Source organism: Triticum aestivum, chromosome 2A (assembly GCF_018294505.1).
Source record: "Triticum aestivum cultivar Chinese Spring chromosome 2A, IWGSC CS RefSeq v2.1, whole genome shotgun sequence".
In the NCBI taxonomy this organism is placed as follows: domain Eukaryota; kingdom Viridiplantae; phylum Streptophyta; class Magnoliopsida; order Poales; family Poaceae; genus Triticum; species Triticum aestivum.
Window position 1 is genome coordinate 2,796,817 of NC_057797.1, and position 23,056 is coordinate 2,819,872.

The 23,056-nt window shown below is 43.8% G+C and overlaps 2 protein-coding genes and 1 long non-coding RNA gene across 13 annotated transcripts; all 3 read right to left on the bottom strand.

Annotated features, from left to right (window-relative positions):
- Positions 1-2,689: 2,689 nt before the first annotated feature.
- LOC123186908 (uncharacterized) lies at positions 2,690-6,371 on the bottom strand. Its single transcript, XR_006493734.1, has 3 exons — positions 6,227-6,371; positions 5,411-5,609; positions 2,690-2,957 (listed from the first exon to the last, which is right to left on the bottom strand). It is a non-coding gene; the product is annotated as an uncharacterized lncRNA (long non-coding RNA).
- A 2,289-nt stretch (positions 6,372-8,660) lies between these two features.
- On the bottom strand, positions 8,661-15,018 carry LOC123186841 (uncharacterized). Its single transcript, XM_044598523.1, has 11 exons — positions 14,740-15,018; positions 14,559-14,639; positions 14,237-14,476; positions 13,528-14,150; positions 12,928-13,068; positions 10,982-11,055; positions 10,905-10,924; positions 10,726-10,810; positions 10,576-10,605; positions 9,681-9,907; positions 8,661-8,813 (listed from the first exon to the last, which is right to left on the bottom strand). The coding sequence occupies exons 1-11, from the start codon at positions 15,016-15,018 to the stop codon at positions 8,661-8,663; spliced, it is 1,953 nt and encodes a 650-aa protein (XP_044454458.1).
- On the bottom strand, positions 14,237-22,219 carry LOC123186910 (putative disease resistance protein RGA3). 11 transcript variants are annotated; one of them, XM_044598643.1, is made up of 9 exons: positions 22,032-22,216; positions 21,519-21,744; positions 17,173-21,426; positions 16,994-17,079; positions 16,495-16,633; positions 16,231-16,410; positions 15,974-16,052; positions 15,189-15,402; positions 14,237-14,639 (listed from the first exon to the last, which is right to left on the bottom strand). In XM_044598643.1, exons 2-4 carry the CDS (start codon positions 21,519-21,521, stop codon positions 17,029-17,031), a joined length of 4,308 nt encoding a protein of 1,435 aa, XP_044454578.1. In that variant the 5' UTR covers positions 21,522-21,744; positions 22,032-22,216; the 3' UTR covers positions 14,237-14,639; positions 15,189-15,402; positions 15,974-16,052; positions 16,231-16,410; positions 16,495-16,633; positions 16,994-17,028. The 11 variants fall into 11 exon arrangements, with proteins under 11 accessions (XP_044454578.1, XP_044454576.1, XP_044454582.1 ...); XM_044598641.1 differs by having other exon boundaries at positions 16,190-16,410; XM_044598647.1 differs by lacking the exon at positions 15,189-15,402 and having other exon boundaries at positions 16,190-16,410; positions 21,736-21,744.
- Between the last annotated feature and the right edge of the window lie 837 nt (positions 22,220-23,056).

Here is a 23,056-nt window from a genome sequence, read left to right on the forward strand (position 1 = left end):
GAGTTACCGAGAAGCCGCGGGTGCCGATTTGACTTGACACACCCACCCGGCCATCCCCATTCCACGTGGGGACGTGGCGGTCGTGCACGCGGTCGTGCACCTCCTACGGTTTGCCATCAATTGCTATCGGTCTCACAAGTGGGTCCCCTTGACATCCACACAACCGAGCCACCACATGTACCACATTTTTCTTTCTCCCCGTCTCGACCACTCCACATCTTTCTTTCTCCCCTTCTCGACCAGCGCCGCCACCGTCGCCACCATCTCTCGACGACCCCTCTCTTCGCTGCCGGTGCGCGGCCGCCGCCAACTCCGGCAAGTACGTGAGATCTCCCCTCTTCTTCCCTTCCCCAACCGCGTCTCCCTACGGAGGCGGATTTGAGCCGATTGGTTTGGACTGAAACTTAGTTTTTGGATTGGATCTTGATTTGGTTTCTATGGTTTGAGACCAAATCAATCAATTAGTTTGAGCCGCCACTACCACCTACTACTGCTTCAAATCCAAGAGCCGTTGTTGCTAGCCGGAGCTCGTCGGCTCTCTCGAGCTTTGACGCCATGTCTGATCTAGATTCATGACGTGCCCTCGCATATGGCTTTGTCCACGGTTTGAACCTTTGGATTCAATCCAAAAGTTGAAAACGGTTTGGACTGGGTTGGATGACGAGCATGTATAGTTCGGTTTGGTCTAGATTCTAAATGAAAATATCTGGATTGGTTTTGTTTTGATGTGTGCTGTGGATTGGACTGGTTTTAGTTTGGATGCCGAACTATTCCCAGGTTTAGATGAGACGGGCATTGCCATTGTCATTGGCATTGCTTTATTACGTAGATGATAGAAAATAGATTGATTGGCCATTGCCAGTATAGGTTATCACTATGATTTATTATATGTATGATCTTTGTATTGTACTATGTACAATTCAACTTAGAGTTCAACACGTTCTGTGTAGAATGGAGAAAGCACAATGTGGACGCTGCAACTCACGGTGCCGGACCAGCCTTTCTACTGCCACACTGTTCAGCATCTACTTCCAGCCTTCTTTTGTTTTTGCAGCGGTAACAATTTATATGAACCTTCTGACAGTACATTCTTTTTGTTTTTTTTGCTATTTCCACTAATGTATTGTGTCTGTTATTTGTTTTTATCTTACATAGATCGTACCATGCAATGTGAGATTGGCATTCAATGAGCTCGTCGCAGACACCGTGACCTTCGATGCTCTTGGGGGCCCATACACTATGCAGGTCGAGAAGGGGCGAAAGATAACCCAGATAGGAGGAGATGATTGGGATCGTTTCATCGCCCACATGCGTCTTAGTGGGGGTGAATTGATCAGCTTCTCCTTCAGAAAAGATAGGCCCGGGATTTCTGTTATCTATCTAAATTTGATTCCGGATAGTGAGGATGAAGTTCATGAGGAGGAAGATGGTGCTGATTCAGATGATGACGATTCAGATGATGATGAGAACCCACTTGTTGAATACCTGTATGCCCAAGAACTCAGACTGGGCGACGAGGAAATCGGCAACCACTGGGACATGCTTCCGCTACGTGAAGACTACCTAGGGAAGCCATTCGTGACCCGCCTCACAAGGACGAATGTTAAACGGCATATCATGGTATGTTACTTAGTGTGGTAATTACATGATATACATGCTTAGTTAGTGTAGTAGTTCATATGATATGCATGTTGTAGTACTGTGATGAGAGGCCTAGTTTAGAATTCATTTAGTGAAGAATTTTATGACATGCATGTAGTGTAGTAATATGCGATGATATGCTTAGTGTACGTAGTAATCTAATGATATGCCTAATTACTGTAGTAATTTGATGCTTGGCATATAGTGTACTGATGTGATGATATATATGCTCAGTGTTGAATCCAATGATATATGTGTCTTGAAGTGTATGCTTTGTTGATAATTGCACGTGACATGATCATATATCATGTCAACTGTTTTGCTATTTCCACTAATGTATATGATCATGTCAACTGTTTTCAGAAATTACCTAAGAGGTTACTTGATAGCTGTGGCATCGACCCGGACGAAGAAGGCATGGCTGCTGGACTACGCCTTACCAGAACGGGCTCCATCACCAGCTGTGCCTATGCACTGGACATGGACGGTCGCACTGTCTTGAGCAGGGCAGGGTGGAAGAAGTTCCTTCGTGCCAAGAATCTTCGGGTAGGACAGGCCATCCTACTCACTATTGCGAACACCCGTCGTCATGACTTGAGGATGATGATCACCATCCACCTCATTTAGAACTGGGGTGGGCCATGTATCAATATGAAATGAACTTGTTATGTTAGCTCTTGTTTGCGAGTACTTGTCGTGTATTACCGTACCTATATCTACTCATATCTAGGTACTATTGCTTGTGATGGATTGCAACTATTATTAACTGGTAACTAATGCTCTACTAGCTACGATTATTCCACTGTGTGATGTTTTATAGGCTGTAGTGTGACATGGTAACTGTTATATATGGTAGAGGCTTGTCTCTAAGACCTTGTACAATGCAAGGTGCTTAGGGATGTGCTTCCACTGTGTGATGTTTTGTACGTGCCAGGTTGTAGTATGAAATGCTAACTGTTCTATATGGTAGTGGCTGGTCTCTAATTGGACCGACATGTTGAACTAGTATCAATGGTAGAGGCGTTTCGTTATGCGCCACATCCAACAGTTCACATAATTAATTATCCAAAGATTAAGGTATGAAACCCTTGGTCATACATAGCAACATTTCGTTCCTAAAAATTAAGGTACTTCCACATTCAAACTAACTAATACTACAAATTCGAAGGAACTACTTAATACATTAACAGCACATAGGGAAGTAGCCCTGGTCCAATGACGAATAAAAACTGAAAGAAGAAGGATCAGCCAGTAGCAGCACCATCAGCCTCCTAGCCTCACAACTTCAGCCAGCCTGGTGAACTCCAGGTTTTTTCCTGCAAAACACACATGTGATGTTGGAGGCAAGAAAATAAATATGCCAGGGGTCTTGTCATGGCATCTAATCGCACGGAATGCTAATACAAATGATGGAGAACAAAACATCCAACATGAGCAAATTCATAGGAGTTCTAGATCCATGGATACCATCAAGAAAAAATGCTCAGTTTTAATTCAGACACAAGACTAGGTGAAAACATGCATATTTCATATCAGCAACATTGATATGGCATCTTTGCAAGCTTGGGTCAGTGACTTGTCTTGTGTTTCATGGCATGACAATAATTTTAACAATAAATAGATATGAAATTGACCCAAACTCATGTACAAAGTTAGGCCATATGATGCATGGATTAATTCACACATAAATGACAAAATGCCAACTTTGTATAGAATTTGCAGTACTGAAATATTTCAGTGTGTACCGGTGTGTACTGAAACTGCAGTAGTGAAATAATTTAGTGTGCATCGGTGTGTACTGAAATTGTAGTAACGAAATATTTCAGTGCCTACCGGTGTGTACCAAAATATTTCAGTGTCTACCACTATAACATTACAAATTTTGCCTAGGGCAGTACCAAAATATTTCAATGCCTACCGGTGTGTACCGAAATATTTCAGTGTCCACCACTACAACATTACAAATTTTGCCTAGGGCAGTTCCGAAATATTTCAGTGCCTACCGGTTTGTACCGAAATATTTCAGTGTCTACCACTAGAACATTACTAATTTTTCCTAGGGTTCATATGATGCCTAGGGTTCACATACATCATAATCCATCCTCCAAATCCATGTACTCAAATGTTCATGCAATTCATTGAGATTAAAATGCCATCTAGCATTCCCTCTCTGAGCTATTATGATCAGTATCACCACGATGTAAGCACGAGCAGTAGAAAGATGAGGAGTGGGGAAGCTTACTCTAAACATAGCTACCGCCGCCGTTCAGACGAGGAGAGCGGCGAGGGAAGCGTGGAGAACGGCGGGGAAGCGAGGTCGCGACCATTGTCCTCCTCATCTTGCGCTTCGAAGTCTCCGGTGACTCGGTTGGAGGCTGCACAATCTGCAACGGCACCTCGTGCACGGTGGGTTCCTGATCCAGTGGATGCTCTACCCTGGATCTGAACGCCCACCACCTCTGCCTGGTCCACTCGCTGGACGAGTTGGCTTGCTCCATCACCCAGAGGAGGATCTCGATCTTCTGAATCGGTTGCGCGGGCTGGGGGAAAAGCTTTGCCCTCTCTTTCTTCGTCAAATTCTTGAGAGTGGTCATTGTCGTCCAGCTCATCTGCCTTGTGTTGTCAAACCAAGAACGGATCTCCCTCAACCTGGCCAACTTGACCTGGTCGCCGCCGGCGATCTGCACGAAGTCGGTGTTCTCGCCGCCGACCATCAGCTCGATCTGCCATGGAAGAGGGGTGGGGTGGGTGGGGGGGTTGCCTGAGTGGAGCGAAGTTGCAGCGGCAAGAAGGAGGAGATGACTGCGGTGGACATGGAGGAGAGGGAGGAGATGGCCGCCGATGAGTAATTGTGGAATGTGTAGCACCATGGCGGCGGTTATTCATTCGACGAGAGGGGCGGCGCGTGCAAATTTTCCTAGGACTAAACTGCCCCTAGATTAAAACGCGTCCCCACCTTGTCATGAGTACCGGCCCCACTCGTTTTAGTACTTTCAAGTACTTTCATCGGAGTACTACCCAGTACTTCGTATTTGTCTGCCGTTAAATCGACATCAACGAACGGTTCTAAAAATGCCCAACCACTCTAAAACTTGTATTTGGTGGATATATAGGGAACGCATCGTGAGGGAAGGATGAACAGTGGAACACATGAGTCTCCATGAAAACTTGCATCTAAACTTACATATACACATACCATAAAGTTTTTATATAGAAATTACTGCCTCCGTTTATATTTACTCCGCATATTAACCTTGACTGATGTCAAACTTTATATTTTTTACCAAGTTTGTAGAAAACAATATAAACATTTATAATAACAAATCTATAATGTGAAAATATATTCAAGGATAACTCTGATGATATTTATTTGGTGGTGTATATGTTCATATATTTTCCACATACTTGGAGAAAGTTTACAAAGTTTGACTGTAGACCAAGCTAATATTTGGAGTAAATAAAAATGGAAAGAGTTCTGGTGTGTTGGTTCTATGGGGCCTTAGCACGACGACTTTCCGACTGTCTACTACAACAAGGTTTGCCCGGCTCCGGCGAGGGAGGGGCGATAACAGCGGCGCGCCTTCGGCTCGCTTCAGTGCTTGTAGTCGTCGCTAGGTGGTCTACGGATCTGGATGTAATTTTTATTATTTCTAGTGTTTGTTGTACTATCATGATTAAAGATGAATAGATCGGAAACTTATCCGACAAAAAAAAGGAGTACATCGCTGCATAGAATAGAAGTATCAAAGTTAACCTCCCACACACGTACCTTGTATACTACTCCAAAACCACCACGACCAATTTCGTAATTCTTACAGAAATCTTTTGTTATGGACTTCAAAAACCACAAAGGTAGATTGGTTGGGTCTGCGGTTACATCACGTAACACCCTCTCTAGGGAAAGGCTTTCACTGTGTTGGAAGTTGGCCATCTCCGCAAGATGAGGTGAAGACATCGAAAACACCAACCTATAAGAACAAAGACAGGTCAGACATGTTCTCTGTCAGCTTTCTTGGCTTATCTGTATTCCTTTTCCCCATCGAAGAAAACAAAAAGAAACCTGTATATATACTTAAAATATAATTAAAAAAACCGTGGATGTCCAGGCCCAATACAGGTGTGATTTACATGCGTGTAAAATGGACGTCGTTATGCTTTCCCACTCCTAGTATGCTGCAACACTGATAATTTCTTTGTGTTGCAGATTTCAAACTTGATTATCTTTTCTGATCCATTTTGACCATAGATTTTGTGTTGCAGACAAAAAAAAGTTTATGTGTGTGTGTGAGAGAGAGAGAGAGAAGGGGGAGGGGGAGAGTAAATCTCTGTTGGCATGAATCTATTCTGAACTAACCAGGTTGAGCAGATGCGCTAAGAAAAGTCAAGGGTGGAGAGGTGTTTCAGCTACTAGGAGGGAGTACTCATCTACTCAAAAAGAGGGGGGGGGGGGGGGGGGGGGGAAGGAAAAGCGCTGCAAGAATCAGATATTTTCTCCAGTAACAGATAAACATAACCCAAACACTCGAACATTAACACTTGAGAACAAATCAAGAAGGCATAAGAGAGGTGAATTCGGGGCACTAACCAGGAGGACGAAGGCGCTTGCTGTTGCAGGCACTAGGAAATGGAAGGGGTCAAGAAAGCACCCCGTGATGGGGCAGAGCTAGAGCTATGTCCTATGTGGTGTAGCTGGCCGGCCGGGATAAACAAGGATTTGCTTGGACTGATCAAGAAGGGGTACAAAATAAACAAATGTGGCGCTCAGATCAACAGAGACTTGCGTGCTAGCAAGGAGCACACTTGACCAACCGGCAATCACTTTGGTTAGTTGATATTCTAATGACACAAACATGACTCCCAAGGACAGATCCATGCATCTTTTTGCTTGTCCCAAGAGCATCCGAGGTGTACTGTAATTTTATATAAGTTTATTTATATCTAGACTAATAGATACGTCATCAGGTGAAGCACCCTTCATTGAACCTTCCTGTAGAAGAATGGAGGGAGATTGGTGGAATTGTTGTTGTATTGCTTGAGCCTCGTGAGTATATATATATATATATATATATATATATATATATATATATATATATATATATATATATATAGGAGTACATGATTAACTTGAAGTGCAAGACAATCTGAAATAATTCTTAGTCTATCATATATTTTTTTCCGGGTAACGCATCTAGCAAAAGTCCTCTTCCCATCTCGAGCTTGGGTGAATAGTAAGATAAAAAAATTCAAAATATTCTTAATTTTTTGTCGCAAACATTGACAAATGTTTTGATTGCTTGTAAAATTTCAATATGGAATGACATTCATGGTTCCATGATGAACTTTGCAATTGAGCAAAAAAAAACGTCAATGTTTACTATAAATAAACTTCAGAACATTTTTTATTTATTTTTATTTCACTGTTCATCCGAGCTCGCATGAGCTAGAGCTAGAGCTAAGACTAACGGCTTCCAGTTAGGAGTACCTTTAGCGCTCGCACGTCACTAGCTTGACGGGCCACGCCGCTAGCTCTCCTGCTCCTATCACGTCGGTAGTAGCATGCATCGCTGCACTTTTTCTCATGGCGCTAGCTTAAAACAAGACAGCAACCACTAGCTAAAAAACAGCTCTCTGGTTTTAGGTAGATTTGAAATTTATCACAAAATCAGAAAAACATTAATAAATTTTAAAAGATGGTCATGTATTTTTAAAAAAAGTTCATGGGTTAATATTCACAATTTTAAAAATGTTCACTATATTGAAAAAGTGTCTGTGAATTTTCAAAATATTCACGGATTTGAAAAATAAATTATGAATTTTAAAATTATTGAAGAATTTTAAAATGTGCAGAAATTTTAAAATGCTCATTAGTTTTAAAAAAAGAAGATAAAATAGGAGAGGAAAAATGAAATAAAACAAACATGGAAAAACCGAAAAGGAAAACAGAAAGAAACACAGAAAAGGGAAAACAGAAAAATATCGAAGAGCTTCTAGAAGCTTCCAAAAAGAGGTGAAAAGGGCGCCATCTGCAAAAAAAAGAAAAAGAAAAAGATTTCGCAAACAAACATAGAAGAAGAATGAAATGAAAATCCAAGGGATGTGGTTGGGGTGTATTTCTTTTATTTTTCTGCGGGCATGGGTAGGGATGTGGGTGAGATGTAGGTTTGACCGTTTGGATTTGTAGCGCCCCTGCAAAGAAAGAGACGTGAATAGTTGCAAAAGGAAATCTCGTTGCAATCAACTTGCGCACAGGTTGCTGCTATCTCCTCCTACTATTTTCATCGTACGTCAGGGTAAAATCCAAACTCAGCCCCGGTGAATGTACAGTTTCCACTCTGCTTAATCTAATTGAAAAGCAGAGCTCCTGCTAGTTTCAGTCAAAAAAATCTGCGTCTGCATGCAAAGAAAGAAAGAAAGAAACCCACAGCCAATCTTTGCATCGTCGAAAACTCATTAAGCTCTGTTTTTGCGATCGAGCAACAACGCTCGGGAAAATTTGAATAAAACAGCCCCCCAAATCCGTTTTTCGTTTTTTACACACAGACACCGTAACAAGAAGAAACACACCAAGATGAATGAGCAGCAGAGAAGCACACCGGCAATGAAGGGAGGGGAGCCACATCTCGTGACGTTGGCTGTGACGTTGAGAAATTGGTTGAATGATCTCGTGACAAAACTCCTGCCCCTCTTGTCCTAGCTAGTTAGAGCTGAAAACAAAGTAGATGACAGAGCACGTTAGTTCAACTAGAAGGAAAGGTGCGCCGTTATAAATCGAGACGTAAATAAAGGATGATGATGAAAATGATAATATGCATAGAATGTCTAATATATCATGAACACCGATCATCTCCTCCTTGCCTTTTTATGAATGAAAAATGTACATTTCAAAAGAGAAATTTCACAGGTCGTTCGACAACTGCATGATGAAGCCCTGATGGCAAACTTGGATTGGCATGGGATGGCTCTGCTTCTGCACACATTCCATAGACCCCTACCACCTGGGTTCATCTTCCCTCCAGAGGCTATCCACAGTAAATGGTGCCCATCTCCTCTCTGGTGATGATGACCTCTTGGAACTTCACTGCCTTAATTTGGCCATGATCGACGCCGCGTGCTCCAGTAAGCAGGAGCGCGGAACAGGATTTCTGGGATACATCTGCCAGGCAAAGCTGCAGCTAAGGAGTGGACAAGACCCAACTCGTTCAGAAAACTAAATCACTCGCAGATCACACCAAGTAGCCAAGTAGAAGTAGGTGAATTCAGAGGATGATCGTGAGATAAACCTAAATATAGCGAATTAAGAATGCGCGGTTACGCCAGCCAGGGTTTGCCCCAAATACAGGAAGATGAGCTTCAGGGCTGTGACATAGATCCGGGGTTTTATACCCATTAGAAGGTAACTTTAATTAACACTGAAGTAAAGCAGGTGGACAAGGAAACAGTACAAAGTAACTAAAAAAAAGGAAACAGTAGAAAGTAATTCAAGTTGTGACAGCTCCAGTCTACAGAGCCGTTGGATGCACGGTCGAGGGTGGTGGTGTGTCATTAACTTCGGGCGAAGCGGTAAGTTGGCGTTAGATGAAGATCGGACGGTCGACGTTGAGCCCGCCCGGTTTGGCGCCAACCGGCTGCTGGGTGTTAACAGCATGACAAGTGTCTTCAGAAGTTGATGCAGTCTGGTTGTTCCTGACAAGATGTCATGCGTAAGTAATTGCCATGCTTCTGCCGGTCAGGCTCAGAATATTTTGTGCTACACTAAAACGGAATGACCGAAATACTAACCATCGCGCACACGGTATGAACTGAATGTACTCATCGCAGACAATTTCTGAGTGACATCACAGGGCTGACGAGCTTCAGATATACGTAGCTGCAGCCTGCAGGCTACGCTTCTTCTAGCCTAGGCAGTGTTTCTGCTTCATCTTCCTTAGCATGGCTTCAGATATTCCATGGCAGATGATTCTGAAATGTTTTCAAGTCGGTTAACCTGACAAGAACATGTAGCTATCTTGCAGATTTGAAGTTCACTGGGGACTATTTACCTCGCATGAATGAACGCTCTCTGGTGTTTTTAGTACACCTGTTGCTGAGGTCGCCGAGCACATGCAAAGCAGTCCTTGCGTGCCGTTCTTGGCGGGAACAGTGAGTACCACGTTGCTTTTGGTGCCCTGAACTTTTCGGTCGGTTCTATCACGCCTGCAAAATTCGACCAGCCATTCCATCTGCGCGACCTGGGCGACCAGCGTGTGCTTAAGGTGGATTTGGTACACTGCATCAGAGAAAGAATAGAATGAGGGGCAAATTATCAAGGATGTCACAAGGAACAGTTGAAAGCTAAAACTGCATCCACCGAACGGCACCATTATTGCGTGGATGTTGCAGCGGCAGAAGACTGCCTCAGTCAACCACACCTTCCCCCAACTGAATCTGTTGCTTCCGAGGAGATTGGTCTACAAAATGAAGCAACATCGTAACTGAAATTAGCTATCAACGGTACATGCACGTCTGTCTGAATTAGGTTAAAGATCAATCAGAGTAAATCCCCAGCATAATCGATATCGTAATTCACTGTTGACTGATCAGAACGAATTGCGTTACTCTGTATTGGATGGTGATGGGGATATAAAAGGAGTAATTACAGGATCCAGAAGACATAACAAAGCAGTGCTCAGAAAATGGAGGCCTTCTGAAGTCTTACAATAGCATTGATTATGGCAGTCTGGTTGGGGAGCATAAAAAGTATACCGACAGTGTTTACTAGACTGACGAGAGAAGATGACAAACTTAACACAGTTATTGTTATCTTTCAAGCAACCAAAGAAAGAATCTCAGTTGAGTCTGAAACTTTGGAACCATGTATCAATTCATATTCCTATATTCTCATGGAAATAAAACCGAACCATTACGCAACTACCTTGCAGCAAAGGGAGAACATACCTTTCCCAGTGATAGTCTGATAGCCCAATACTGGAACAGAGCAAGTTGCATACAACAGACAGTACTATTCTCATAGTTTGGCCACTCCAGTGTTCAGGTCTGTTGTAACTCCGGGCGAAGCTGTAAGTTGCTGTTAGATGAAGATCTGACGGTCGATGTTGAGCCCGTCCCGTTTGGCGCCAATCGACTGCTGGGTGTCGATTTCTTCAGTTAACAGCATGACAAGTGTTGATTTCTTCAGTTAACGACATGGCAAGCATCGATTTCTTCAGAAGCCATGAGCGGGGTGTTCCCTTTCGGTGCCCCGAACTGTTCAGCGGCATCTATACCTTCTCCATTGCAGTCACACCTGCAAACATCGACCAGTGATTCCATTAGCTGGTTATACATAATGTCTCCCTCTTACTCAGAGCAGACAGGCATCCATAATCTCCTTCTGACCTTTGCAGTACCAGTTTAGAGTCTGTCAGCTGCATCTTCCTGGAGCAATGAAGCGCATGTCTGACTGAAATAGATAAAAGACCAAGAAAATAAGCTTCATGTTGCAGAGTTAAAGAGAGCTGATTTGGTTAGAGTATGATAAAAGAGAGCTGAGTTCTGTGACGAAGCAGAGGAGGCACTTACGCTGCTGTATATACATGAGATACTTCAGAGGGGGAATCTATCTGAAGATCAATTAGCGACCGATTTGAGTTACAGTGGCCCATGCTGTATTGCTTCATATGCATACATGACTCCCAAGACTGCACTGCAATTTTCACCAAGATAAGATTGATTAGATCTGCAGATCATACTGTTGGCTTCGATCATTCACTAGTAAGCTCGAAATGAAATGGCAGACACAGACCGGGCTAGTTTGCAGAAGTGTTTTTTGAGGTCCTGATAAACACTTCAGGTCTGTGACTTCGACGGGGAACAACATAACTGCGCTGGGACTTGCGCTGAGTGACTGGCCCCACCGAAGCCCAGGTTGGTAACCTATTTTTGGTGCCGTAAAATGAAATGAATTTTATCAGCAGTACTACATTTTCTTACAGTGAGTAGTACTAAACGTTCAGAACACACATTGATAATGATAGCCTATTTTTGGTGCGGTCGAGTAGGTGTGTATACAGATCCTTGCGTACCGCCGTGAGTACGGGATCGATCGTGAGCATGGTGTAAATTTGGACGTGTATATCTCCATATACACGTTCATATACACCTTACTAAATTATACACCTCCCAGTTTTTCAGTGGAACGTGTAAATTAGGACGTGTATATTTTCGAATGGCTATATTTCCAACGGCTATATTTTCAACGGCCATATTTCCGATCTATATAAACCACCCCTATCACCTCTCTTCCAGCACACTTCTACCTGTGACTTCTCTTCTCACCTAGATTTCTCTATCGTTTCTCACACAACACAATGAACACATCCACTTGGGACATGAGTTCTTCGTCATCTTCATCTGGCGACGATGAACTCATACTTGCAGCATTCGCCGAGCGCGAGGAGGAAGAGAGGAAGAACGCTTGACACCATGGCGGTTCCAAGCATGGACGTCAGTCAATCGATCGAGGAAGAGATGCCGGATTTATTCTTCTGTGGGACGACTACTTCAAAGAGATTCCTCGCTTTCCCGAACATTTGTTTCGACGAAGGTTCATAATTAGTACACTTCTCTGCTTTGGTCATTTTTTCATTTCCCTGTCTCATTTACTTTTTATGCACAGATTTAGGATGTCGCGTACTTTGTTCAACCGCATAGCTGATGGTATACTTGAGCATGACTATGATGGGTTTTTTACGCAAAAAAGAAGTGCTTCTGGAGCTCTTGGTTTACATCCTATGCAAAAGATGATTGCGGCAATGCGTATGCTAACATATGGAATAGCAGCTGATGGTGTTGATGAGTACATCCGGTCCGTTGAGTCTACTAATTTAGAGTCTTGCAAGAAATTTGTGATCAAAGTTTGTGAAGTTTTTGGGGAAAAGTACCTGAGATCTCCAAATGAAGAAGACATTGCTAGGTTACTTACAATAGGGGAGGAAAGAGGATTTCCCGGTATGTTAGGGAGCATAGATTGCATGCACTGGGGGTGGAAAAATTGCCCCAAAAAATGGCATGGCATGTTTAAAGGCCATGTGAGCGAGCCCAATATTATCTTGGAAGCAGTTGCTTCACAAGATCTTTGGATTTGGCATGCTTATTTTGGTTTACCAGGGTCTCTGAATGATATAAATGTTCTTCAACGTTCTCCTGTTTTTACAAAGCTAGCCGAAGGCCAAACTCCTCCAGTGAATTATAGCATCAATGGCCATCAGTACACAATGGGGTATTACCTTGCAGATGGTATCTATCTACGGTGGGCAACATTTGTGAAGAGCATACCAGCTCCGACTAGCAGAAAGCATAAAACTTTTGCCAAGAAGCAAGAGGGGGCTAGGAAAGATGTGGAACGAGCCTTTGGAGTTCTGCAATCCCGTTTTGCCATTGTTCGTGGACCTGCTAAAGGATGAAAACGTAAAGAAATCACTGATGTCATGAAAGCTTGTGTCATAATGCACAATATGATAGTTGAAGAGGAGCGACAAACTGGTCGGCAAAGCTGCACTTTTGAGGCAATGGGAGAAAGAGTCACAGTCTCTCGTACTCATGCGGAAGAACTGAGCTCTTTTATTCAGATGACTCGCCGGATTAGAAATTTCGATGAACATGGTCAGCTTAAACTTGATCTAATTGACCATGTGTGGCAAAAGTTTGGAAACGGGTGATGTCCTAGTTATAAGTTTTTAATCCATTTCTTTTCATGTAATTTTAATTTATGCAATGAGTGATGTAATCCATGTCTTTGTAATGCAGCTATCAAAAAAAATATTTATGCAATGAGTGATGTAATCCATGTCCTCAACTAGCAGAAAGCAGTAAATAGTTCTTACAACTACAACATATAGCTCACATTACCCTAAGCCGCGAGCAAGGATCTCCTTCTGCTTATCTTGGTAGAACTGCTTTAGCACATTAGTCATACCACTAGTGTCGATGAGCATGACCCTCTCATCTAATTCAAACTGTCTCCGTGCATCCTCCCTCTCATTTCGTGCATCTTCATTCTTTTTGAGTGCAATCTCCTCCTCCCTCCCATTTCGTGCATCTTCATTCTTTTTGAGTGCAATCTCCTCTTTTCGCAATTCCAATTGCTGTGCGTAGCGAGCATTTCTTGCCGCCTCTTTGATCTCATCCTTCTCTAGCTTTGCTGCCCACACAGTTTCTAATGACAGTTTGCAAGCACTGTCATCAGCTTTACCTCTCTTATCCTTCTTCACACCATCAGGTCTTTTCTCATGTTCAAGAGCATCAGTGCGTATCGAGGTAGCATCAGTACGTATCGAGGATGCATCACCCAGATCATTGGTGGCTGTGCCCGGACTTGCATCAATGGTCTTTTTTTGTTTCTTAAGAGAAGTTTCAACTTCTCTTGTCTGCCACTTTGGATACTTCGAAAACTCTACATAGCAATGCATCAGTGTGAAAGGCTTCTTTTTTTTAAGATCCATTTTCTTGAACAAAATGTGTGCATCGTTTGTCTGCACATATAAATATGTTATCAAAATAAGCACAACACATATAGAATATTGCACATCACATATAGAATTACAAGAAATGCGCATACCTTTTCTTCTATAGTCCTTCCACTTTCTTGCCTATTTAAAATCTGCTGGAGGCAACCACAAAATTTAGAGGTCTCTCTGTTAATCGTTGTGTAACGGCAATTGATTGCATTAGCATTACGCTCCGGCCATGATGATTCCTTGTGTGTGTTGTAGTACTCTGAAATTCTATCCCAATAAGCATCTCGGTTTTGATCTGTCCCAACAATATCCAAAGTTGTATTTGCCCATGCTGCTATGAGACATCACTAGACCATTATTTTTTCCTTTGTTGGATTTTCCTTTCTCTGTTATTGCAGAACGATGCTGAGTTGATGGAGTTGCCTGCTCTCCAATTGGACTATCTGGTTGTGTTTGTGTGTAACCAAAACCAATGGTGTCCAAGAAGCTTTGGTCACCATCCATCTGCAAGCAACCAATGCACAACTATTTTAGACCACAATCTGACATCAAATTGACATGGCCAAGCAACAATTTGCAATAGACAAATACCAAATATCAACACCAGATGGAGAAAGCATTGCAATTTCCTGCTTTTCCCCACCCACTCGGCCTCACTGCTTCGATTCAGAGCTGCCTCTCCCTGCCCGTCGACCTCACTCCTCTCCCCAGGCCGCAGGCCGCCGGCCTCCCCAGCCCGTCGACCTCCTACCTCTCCCCAGGCCGCAGCTAGAGCCGCCCGCACCCCGCACTCCGCCGCCCGCATCCTGCACCCCGCCGCTCGCACAACGCCGCCCTCATCCTGCACCCCGCCGCCCGCACAGCGCCGCCCCGCCGCCCGCATCTCGCACGACGATGCCCGCAGCTAGCCTCGCCCGCTGCCCGCACAGCCTCCCCACGCGGCCGACCTCCCGCCGCCCCAGATCTAGATGCAGGGCGTGCGCACCCCCCCCCCCCCCCCCGTCCCCGCCCTCCCGCTCGTGAGCAAGGCCGAAGAGAGGAAGAAATTGTTACCTTGGGCGACGGCCGAAGAAGAAACGCGACGGGGACCTAGGGGCGAGCTCCTCCGATTCTTCCTCCGGGCGGGCGCGGGACGAAGCAGCCGTCTCGTTTTCGCGAGCTCACGAGCGTGGCTTGCTCGTGTATATTTCCACGCCTCGTACCGTCGTGGACTGGGCGTGGATGTTTACACACCCTTTTGCACAAGTCGTTGGGAGTAGTTTTTTACCTGGTATCGTGTATATTTGTTATACACGTCCATATAGATGATCCACTAGAGATGCTCTAAACCATGTTCAGCGGCAGGGGCGTAGCCACGCCCAGGGCTACCAGGGCGGTGGCCTGGGGGCGTGCGGTGTGTTTCCTTTGTTAATTTTAGCTACAGTCACATACTGTAGATACAGTATTTACTGTACATACACTGCTGGCCCGGGGCGTAAGAGAAACCTGGCTATGGCACTGTTCAGCGGCATCTAAACCTTCTAAAATGAAATGAATGACAAGTCATCTCCCCCTGAATTTTATCAGCAGTGCTACGTGCTTTTCCCCTGACTGTGAGCAGTACCATACATTCAGAACACGCATTTTGATGTTGAGCAATTGGTGAAGGATTTCAAGACATAACAGAGTGTTCATCCAGGGAAAGATAAGCATGTACCGTTGCACTGTACATTTTAATAAACACAGTACTACAAATTTCAGTCTCAAGCAATTCAAAACTGCAAACCCAAAGAGTAGACAGAGAAAATGATTGTATGATGCCATAGTATGTACAAATTCTGGTCAACTCATAAACTTACCCTGCAGGTCTACCAGTCTGTTGTAATTATGCATCTTGATGACTTAATGGGGTTCTGAAATTTCAAAATTGCACATGCCCTGCAATGCAAAATTCACTGTTTCATTAAAAATTGGCTGCACACGTGCACTGCTATGGTACTCGGGATGTTCTTGTGAAGATCCTCTGCGTAATTAAATTTTATTAAACAAAAACAGGTATGGCAAATGCAGAATACCTGGTATTGGTTGAATGTAGACTGGATACAAAAATGCAAACCTTATTGGTGGCAGAACACAGGAAACCGGGTGCTTTTCATAATTATGCCATGATGACCTTTTGAATATCAAAATTGAACTTTGCAGATACACCATCAAGTCTTCATGAGTTTTGGACGAATATAAACACAAACGGTACTGACGGCCAAGTAGGTGCAAGACATCAGAAGCACGAGAACACCTGAACAGCAAGCCAACAGAAATTAGAATGCATCAACACCTGGTATTGCCATCAACGTAGCAGTGGCTGAAAACATTTTATAACCTTATATGAGTATCTCGTTTATCCCATAATTCTGATTGTAAAACCCAAATTGGGCAAGTAGACTACCACCTCTTGATCAATGACAATAACCCAAATTTAAATGCAAAATTTGAAGAAGCCTATAAGATGGAATGAACGCCTGCACAGAGAACCGAAATAAATGGTGATCACAGGTTTTGTTGGTAATTACTCTTTATAATAATTAAGAAAAGAAGTGATACTTGCAGAAGAAATTGGCCTATAATTCCGCTGGTTTTGTCAGACTTTTTTTTTTGAAAAGGAGGTTGAAAGCCCTAGCCTCTGCAACTTTGTCAGACTTGTGGAAAGACAAAGGCCATTGAGGAACAAATCTTAAGTACTTCCAGTACTATTGAGAACAAAATGGGAATCTAATATAGCAGGAGCATATGTATATATACTTTTTTCAGAGAGTATAAGTGGAAAGTGATATAATTGATATGATACAACAGGAGCAAAGTTCGAGTTTAAATGTACTTACCAAATTGATATGATACAGCGGCAGCCACATGGCCCTCATGTCATGCATGTGGCAATTGTGTTTATAAGAATGTCATGCATGATGTCCTGCAGATAGGATGGAAACAAATGCAGTGTTATTAAGCAGGATTGCAGGAAAAGAGTTAAGTGGAAGAACACATGAATGTATGTTTGTGTTACCTTCAAACCCCTGCACTGCTGTATTAGCTCCTGGTTGCCGCAGTTGCTGACCCATAACTTTTGCAGTGATTTGGGGAGGCCATCCTTGGGCAATGACGAGATAGCTGGACAGTCGTAGATCATTAATTCCTTGAGGCTGGTAAGGTTGCGCAGTCCTGCAGGAAGTTGTTGAAGCTTCTGGAAACACGAAAAGTGAAGTTGCTGGAGGGAGGAGAGGAGCTGAAAGGCGTCCTCCTGCTCCTTGCTGAAGCGCTCCATCCCTTCACACCCACCCCCTTGAAGTTTCAGCATGGTGAGGGAGGAAGAGAGGACGCTGCAGACGGGTGCAGAAAGGAGTCCCTCGTCAACATACGTGTAGAGCTCCTGCAGTGTCGATGAAACAGGCTGCTCTTCTCCTCCTTGAACATCCTCCAACTCCCGCTCGGGATTGGGAACCCAATTAGCAAAGAAACCAGGGCTACCTATGACTCTTAATTTGTTGAGTTGGCCACTGGTGGTAAGGAGAGACTGCAAGCCTTGACATTTTAGATCCTCTCCGCACCGATACAATTCTAATCTGGTAAGGGAGGAGAGGTTTGAGAGGGGCTCTACTGTCCCCATGCCTTTAACACCCGTAAGCTTCAGGAACTCCAGGGAGGAAGGAAAAAGGTGACCAGAAAACGAGAAGGCGGATAGAAACTTTGGGCACTCCTGTATTGTTAATCTCTGAAGTGATCGCAAGGCTTGGAGCCATACTCCTCGAGGAAGAAGAGTTGGTGGGTCCACCAGGACCAGCTCTTGGCAGGCATAGAACTTCAATTCCCGTAATGAGTCAAAGAGATGAGCTGGGAAGACCAGCTCTGATGTTGCTGGTGTTGTTTGTTGCACATTCACCCCCACCACCAGCTGTTCTATGTTTTTACAATGCTGTATATCCAAATTGGAGAGCTTTGGGAGGTGGGGTAAGAGCTCTGTCAATTCCTTCCCACTATTACCATTCAAGTTGCTGATCTTGATGTGCTCAACAGGCAGCTGCCATTCCCCATTACCCTGACCTCCTAGTGGTCCAACCAGACTTTCTGAATTTTCTACAATCAATGTCTTCAACGAGGTTAGCATCGGAAGGTGCTTCAACTCCAGAGGTGGGCACCTCTTAAGTGTCAGCTTCTCAAGACTTGTTTCTTTATCGAAAACTAACACTTGATCTAAGCCATGCAGACCATGCTTTCCCTTAATTTTCAATTCTACTCCATCTGATGATTTTGAGTACTCAAACTTTTCTAGTAACTTTACATGTTTTACCATGACACGGCGCAGATTTTCAATCCAGGACATGGAAATCACTGATGAGAATCCTGGACAGCCTTGTATCTCAAGTTCACAAAGATCCCCCATGTTCCGTAAAGAAGGGAAAACCTTCCAAGAAACAGCATAAAGACAAAGAGATTGCAGAGTTTCAACAGCATGCTCATCACCCAGCCATGTTGGACAAGTGGGGCCTCTGTGCCCTCTAATGCATAACACATCAAGATTTTCATGTGGTCGAAGGCACTCAAGAACCACTGCTTCCACACCAGGCTCAACACTAGATTGCTCACTATCCCAGTCCAATGTTAACCTTCTCAAGCACTTTTTCTCATTGAGTTTTACTTGAGCTGCCTCATCTTCCGTATGTATTTTCTCAAGGTTGTAGATGCCAAGCTCACACAGCTTGGTCAAATGCTCTAGTTGCTTTGGTTCAAATCCTTCACTTTTTTTATTGATTCGAAATACCTTTAACTTTTCCAAGAGTTCAAGTTTTCCCACATTACAAATGTTAGAATGAAGCTCATCATCTCTTGGAGTATAATAATGGCACAATTTTGCAAGGTTGCTCATGTCTTCAGGAAAATCACTACTACCCTGTGGCGGATACAGGCCCCTGGCCCCTAGGGCCCAGGCCCGGGGCGTGAGGCCCAATTTCTTCCTGTACCGTAGCGATTTACTATCCACATCTGCTACAGTATATGAAGAGGGCCCAGGGCGGCCCGCTGGGCTGGCTCCGCCCCTGCTACTGCCAGACCATGACTTAAGATCTAGAACCCTTAGATGGTAAAATTTAGAGATGTTAAGTGGTAAAATAATGGGCACCTTACTCTTCAATGTCCCTAGACATAGGAATCGTAGGTGGACAAGTCTTGAAAAGTTATGTACCATAGACTCCACTGGATACTTCAGGTGGGGTAAATAAAGAACACGGAGAGCATTTGCTTCCCCAAGAAAATCACCAAATATCTTAGCAAAACCTTCATCCGTTGCTCCAAATAACATCAGTGTTTGCAAATGTTCAATCTTCAAACTTGTCTTCAGTTTTTCCAATTCCCTCTTTAATTTTTGACCATTATATTCACCCAAGTTCTCTATACTTATCGACAGGTGTCGGGTGGATGGCTTAACTTGTACCGATCCAACATCAGGGAGGCGAAAATTAAGGCAATCATGTGATGCAACCTTCAATGCCAACTCATGCAATAGGTCATGCATAACATACCGCATATCACCATTAGTTTTATATTCTCTTAAAAATCCATGGATGACTAAGTCATTTAAAATGCTCAGACCCGTGCCTTCAAAGGTTGGGTTTTGATCAGAAGGTGTCAAAATATCTAGTCCGGTCCATAGGCTGATGAGCTCATGGCTTCTGAAATGGTAATCTTCAGGAAATAATGCAGAATAGGAAAAACACCTTTGCAAATGGAAAGGGAGAAAGTCATAGCTAAGCTCCAAGGCAGGCATAATTCCATTGTCATCGGTCTCCTTCGCCCATTTTTTACTTTTTAGGACCATTCTCCAATGAGCCAAACTAAGGTTTGTCCTCAATAATCTGCCAACGGTCTTTGCTGCAAGAGGGGAGCCCTTCAGTTTTTCCATTATCTTATCTCCAATGTGAAGCAAATGACGTTTATCCTCTGGGTATTGCTCAGCATCAAAGACATATATTAGGAATAACTTCCTAAACTCTCCAGGTTCTAAACCGTCCAGTTCTTTTGGTTCTTCAGTTTTCTTAACTTGATCTGCTATTTTTTTATGCCGAGTTGTGACTAGAATCATGGAACCATTTTCTTGTGACTTGCCGAGTATCAATAATAGTTTTTTCCAGTCATCCACATCAGTAAACTGCCATATATCATCCAATACAAGTAAGAACCTTTTGTGTTTCAATCTGTGTTTAATCAATTCTTCTGGTCTAATACACTCCTTTTCACCTTCCACTTTAGGAGTATACTTTTTAATCTGTTCTAGCACCTTGTCCAGGTTGAAACTGAATGACACACATATCCAAATCCTGACCAGAAAATGATTCTGCACTTGTTGGTTGTTATATATGTGTTGTATCAGAGTTGTCTTCCCCATTCCCCCCGGACCAATAACAGGAAGCACAGTTAGACCCTTGTCACAGTATTGACCCTCAATGATATCATGTATGATGCTATTCATGACACAGTCCCTCCCATATAGTTTTGGCTCTGCACTCTGAGGTGTGGTGGTGGGACGATGTTGCGCAATGTCTGGGACAGTTCTAGGGCCACAACCCAGCAGAATCTCATTAACATCCTTACGCACAGGGTGCATTTTCTCTACAATGTCCTTCATCCTTTGGGCGAAATCAACCCTATTAAACATCAAGATTTGGTGCTTCTTGCGTCTGCTGACCTCCTCATCAGCCTGATTGGCATTTGGCTCCGAGGAGGAATCGTCACGTAACCTCTTCCTACCACGTGGCCAAACAAAAGAGTTGGCACTTTGTGTTGCATCTTGTTGTCGGGGATCACCAGCATTGGCGCCAAACCAGTACGCGGGCAAAGATGGCAGATGTTTGCCAACAGCTTTGGCGACGTGACAAGCATTGAGGACAAGGCCATGGATGCCACTCCTGCCATGCTCGTCAGCAGCATCGTGCGTGCCGTGGAGCTCATCATGGATGCGGAAGTAGTCCAGCTCGTCCAACAAGTCCTCGGCATTGTGTGCCGAGTCCCGCAGCATCTGCAGCAGCTCCTCCATGGCCGTACCGCAGATCTCCTTGCCGGCAGCATTTTCGAGCGTCGCCTGCACGAGCAACAGTTCCATCCTGAGGGCCTCGATGCTGGGACCAAAGTTCCTGGTGGCCGCCCAAGCCTCCAGCACGCCATCTGCAACGGGGGCTAGCGCCTTACCCACCACCCATTGAGCCGCGCTGAGGGCGGCGTCCGCCATCGGATCCCCTGGTCGGATGCAGGGATGGACGACGTGAGGCACCTGCATCCAGGAATCAAAAGGAATCCGTTCGTAAGTAGGCTGCTGTAAGCTGCAAATGAAAGGAGACGAGTGTGCGTGTATAGTATTAGTACCATACTTTTAAATCGCGGGCAAAGGAGTTTAGCGGAAGGAAAATTGGCAGCGAAATTATAGGAAGGAAGGCCGCGATCTCCGCCGAAATTGGCGCGATCGCCCGCGATTTTGGGAAGGAAGCAAATCGCGGGGAAGATTCTGAACCGCGATAGCGCCGCTATAGCGGTAATTTCACCCACGATTTAAAAGTATGATTAGTTGGCCAGAGAATGGTACCTGTTCGGACTGTTCGATCACAAGAGAAATGAAATTAAGGCATCAGGCCAGAGGATTTCCAATCATAATTCACAAATGAGAGGGAGAAACGGAAACAAAGTAGAATAATTTTCTTTTCTTTATTTTTACACAGGAATTATGGGAAGCAGGGCACACAATAAAGCTTAAAAATACTTGTGTGTTTTAGATGTCAAGCATTGATCCTGGAGCATTCAAATCTCACGAATCCAACAGTCGGCCCTAAGCCCATAACAATGACAGAGAGAGAGAGAGAGAGAGAGAGAGAGAGGTCTGACCTGTTGCTGTGCGGCGGCGGTGCGACTGGTTAGATCCGGGAGCCGCTGTGGCCGTGGTGAGAGAGGGAGCTGAGTCACCAGGGAGGAGGTGGAAGGAGCTGGGCTGGGGAGTAGGTGATGGCGGAGGTGAAGAGCAGGTGGTGCGGAGATCAGGGCAGGGCAGATGATGATTTTTTGGCACTGCCATCATGGTACCAACACATCATGATTAAATGAGAAGGTACTCTCGAGCTGTTGGCATGTTACTCTCTCGAGTTGTGATTTTTTTTTTAGAATACACTTAGTTGTGATTTTTCAGTGTCTGTTAGCCAACATTTTGTAAGGACGACAGATTTTTTGGGGGGCTCTTGGAGTCAAATCAGCATCGAGATTTCAGGATACACACATACCAACATAAAACAAAGCCCACCGATCATGCTAGTGTCCACCCACTCATCTTGGTTTGTGATTGGTCTATATCATTATAGGCCTTACTTTTGGAGAAAAAAGGTGAAAATGTTAGATGCCTTCCTTTTAGAAATGGAGGGAGTACACTGGGCTCTAACGAGTGAGCACATAATCTAAATTACAAATGACAAGACAAGCTGCCCGTACCAAAGATGACCACTACAATTCCGGAAAATTATGCAAGTCCTAAGTGAGCTTAGAATTTCATGACACTAATTCCAAGATCTTTTTTATACAAAAAACAATTAGTTATTTTCATGACACTTCGTGATTCTCCAAATTTCTTTAGTGGAATACCAATAATTCCACAATACAAATTCAAAATAATTTTATTGTACTAATACCAAGAAATATATATTTTCTTCTTTTGAAAAAGCTAAAAAATCCACGATATTAATTCTGGGGATATTTTTTGGGAAACAACATGTGATTTTCTAGAATTCAATATTGAGTGGATAACTAGGAATTAGAAACTACTAATCCTATGAAATTTTAGTATGCCAATTCAGAGAAATTATGCCTCTTCTAAGAAAACTAAGAATTCATGATACTTTTTCTAGGCTTCTTTAAAACTATAC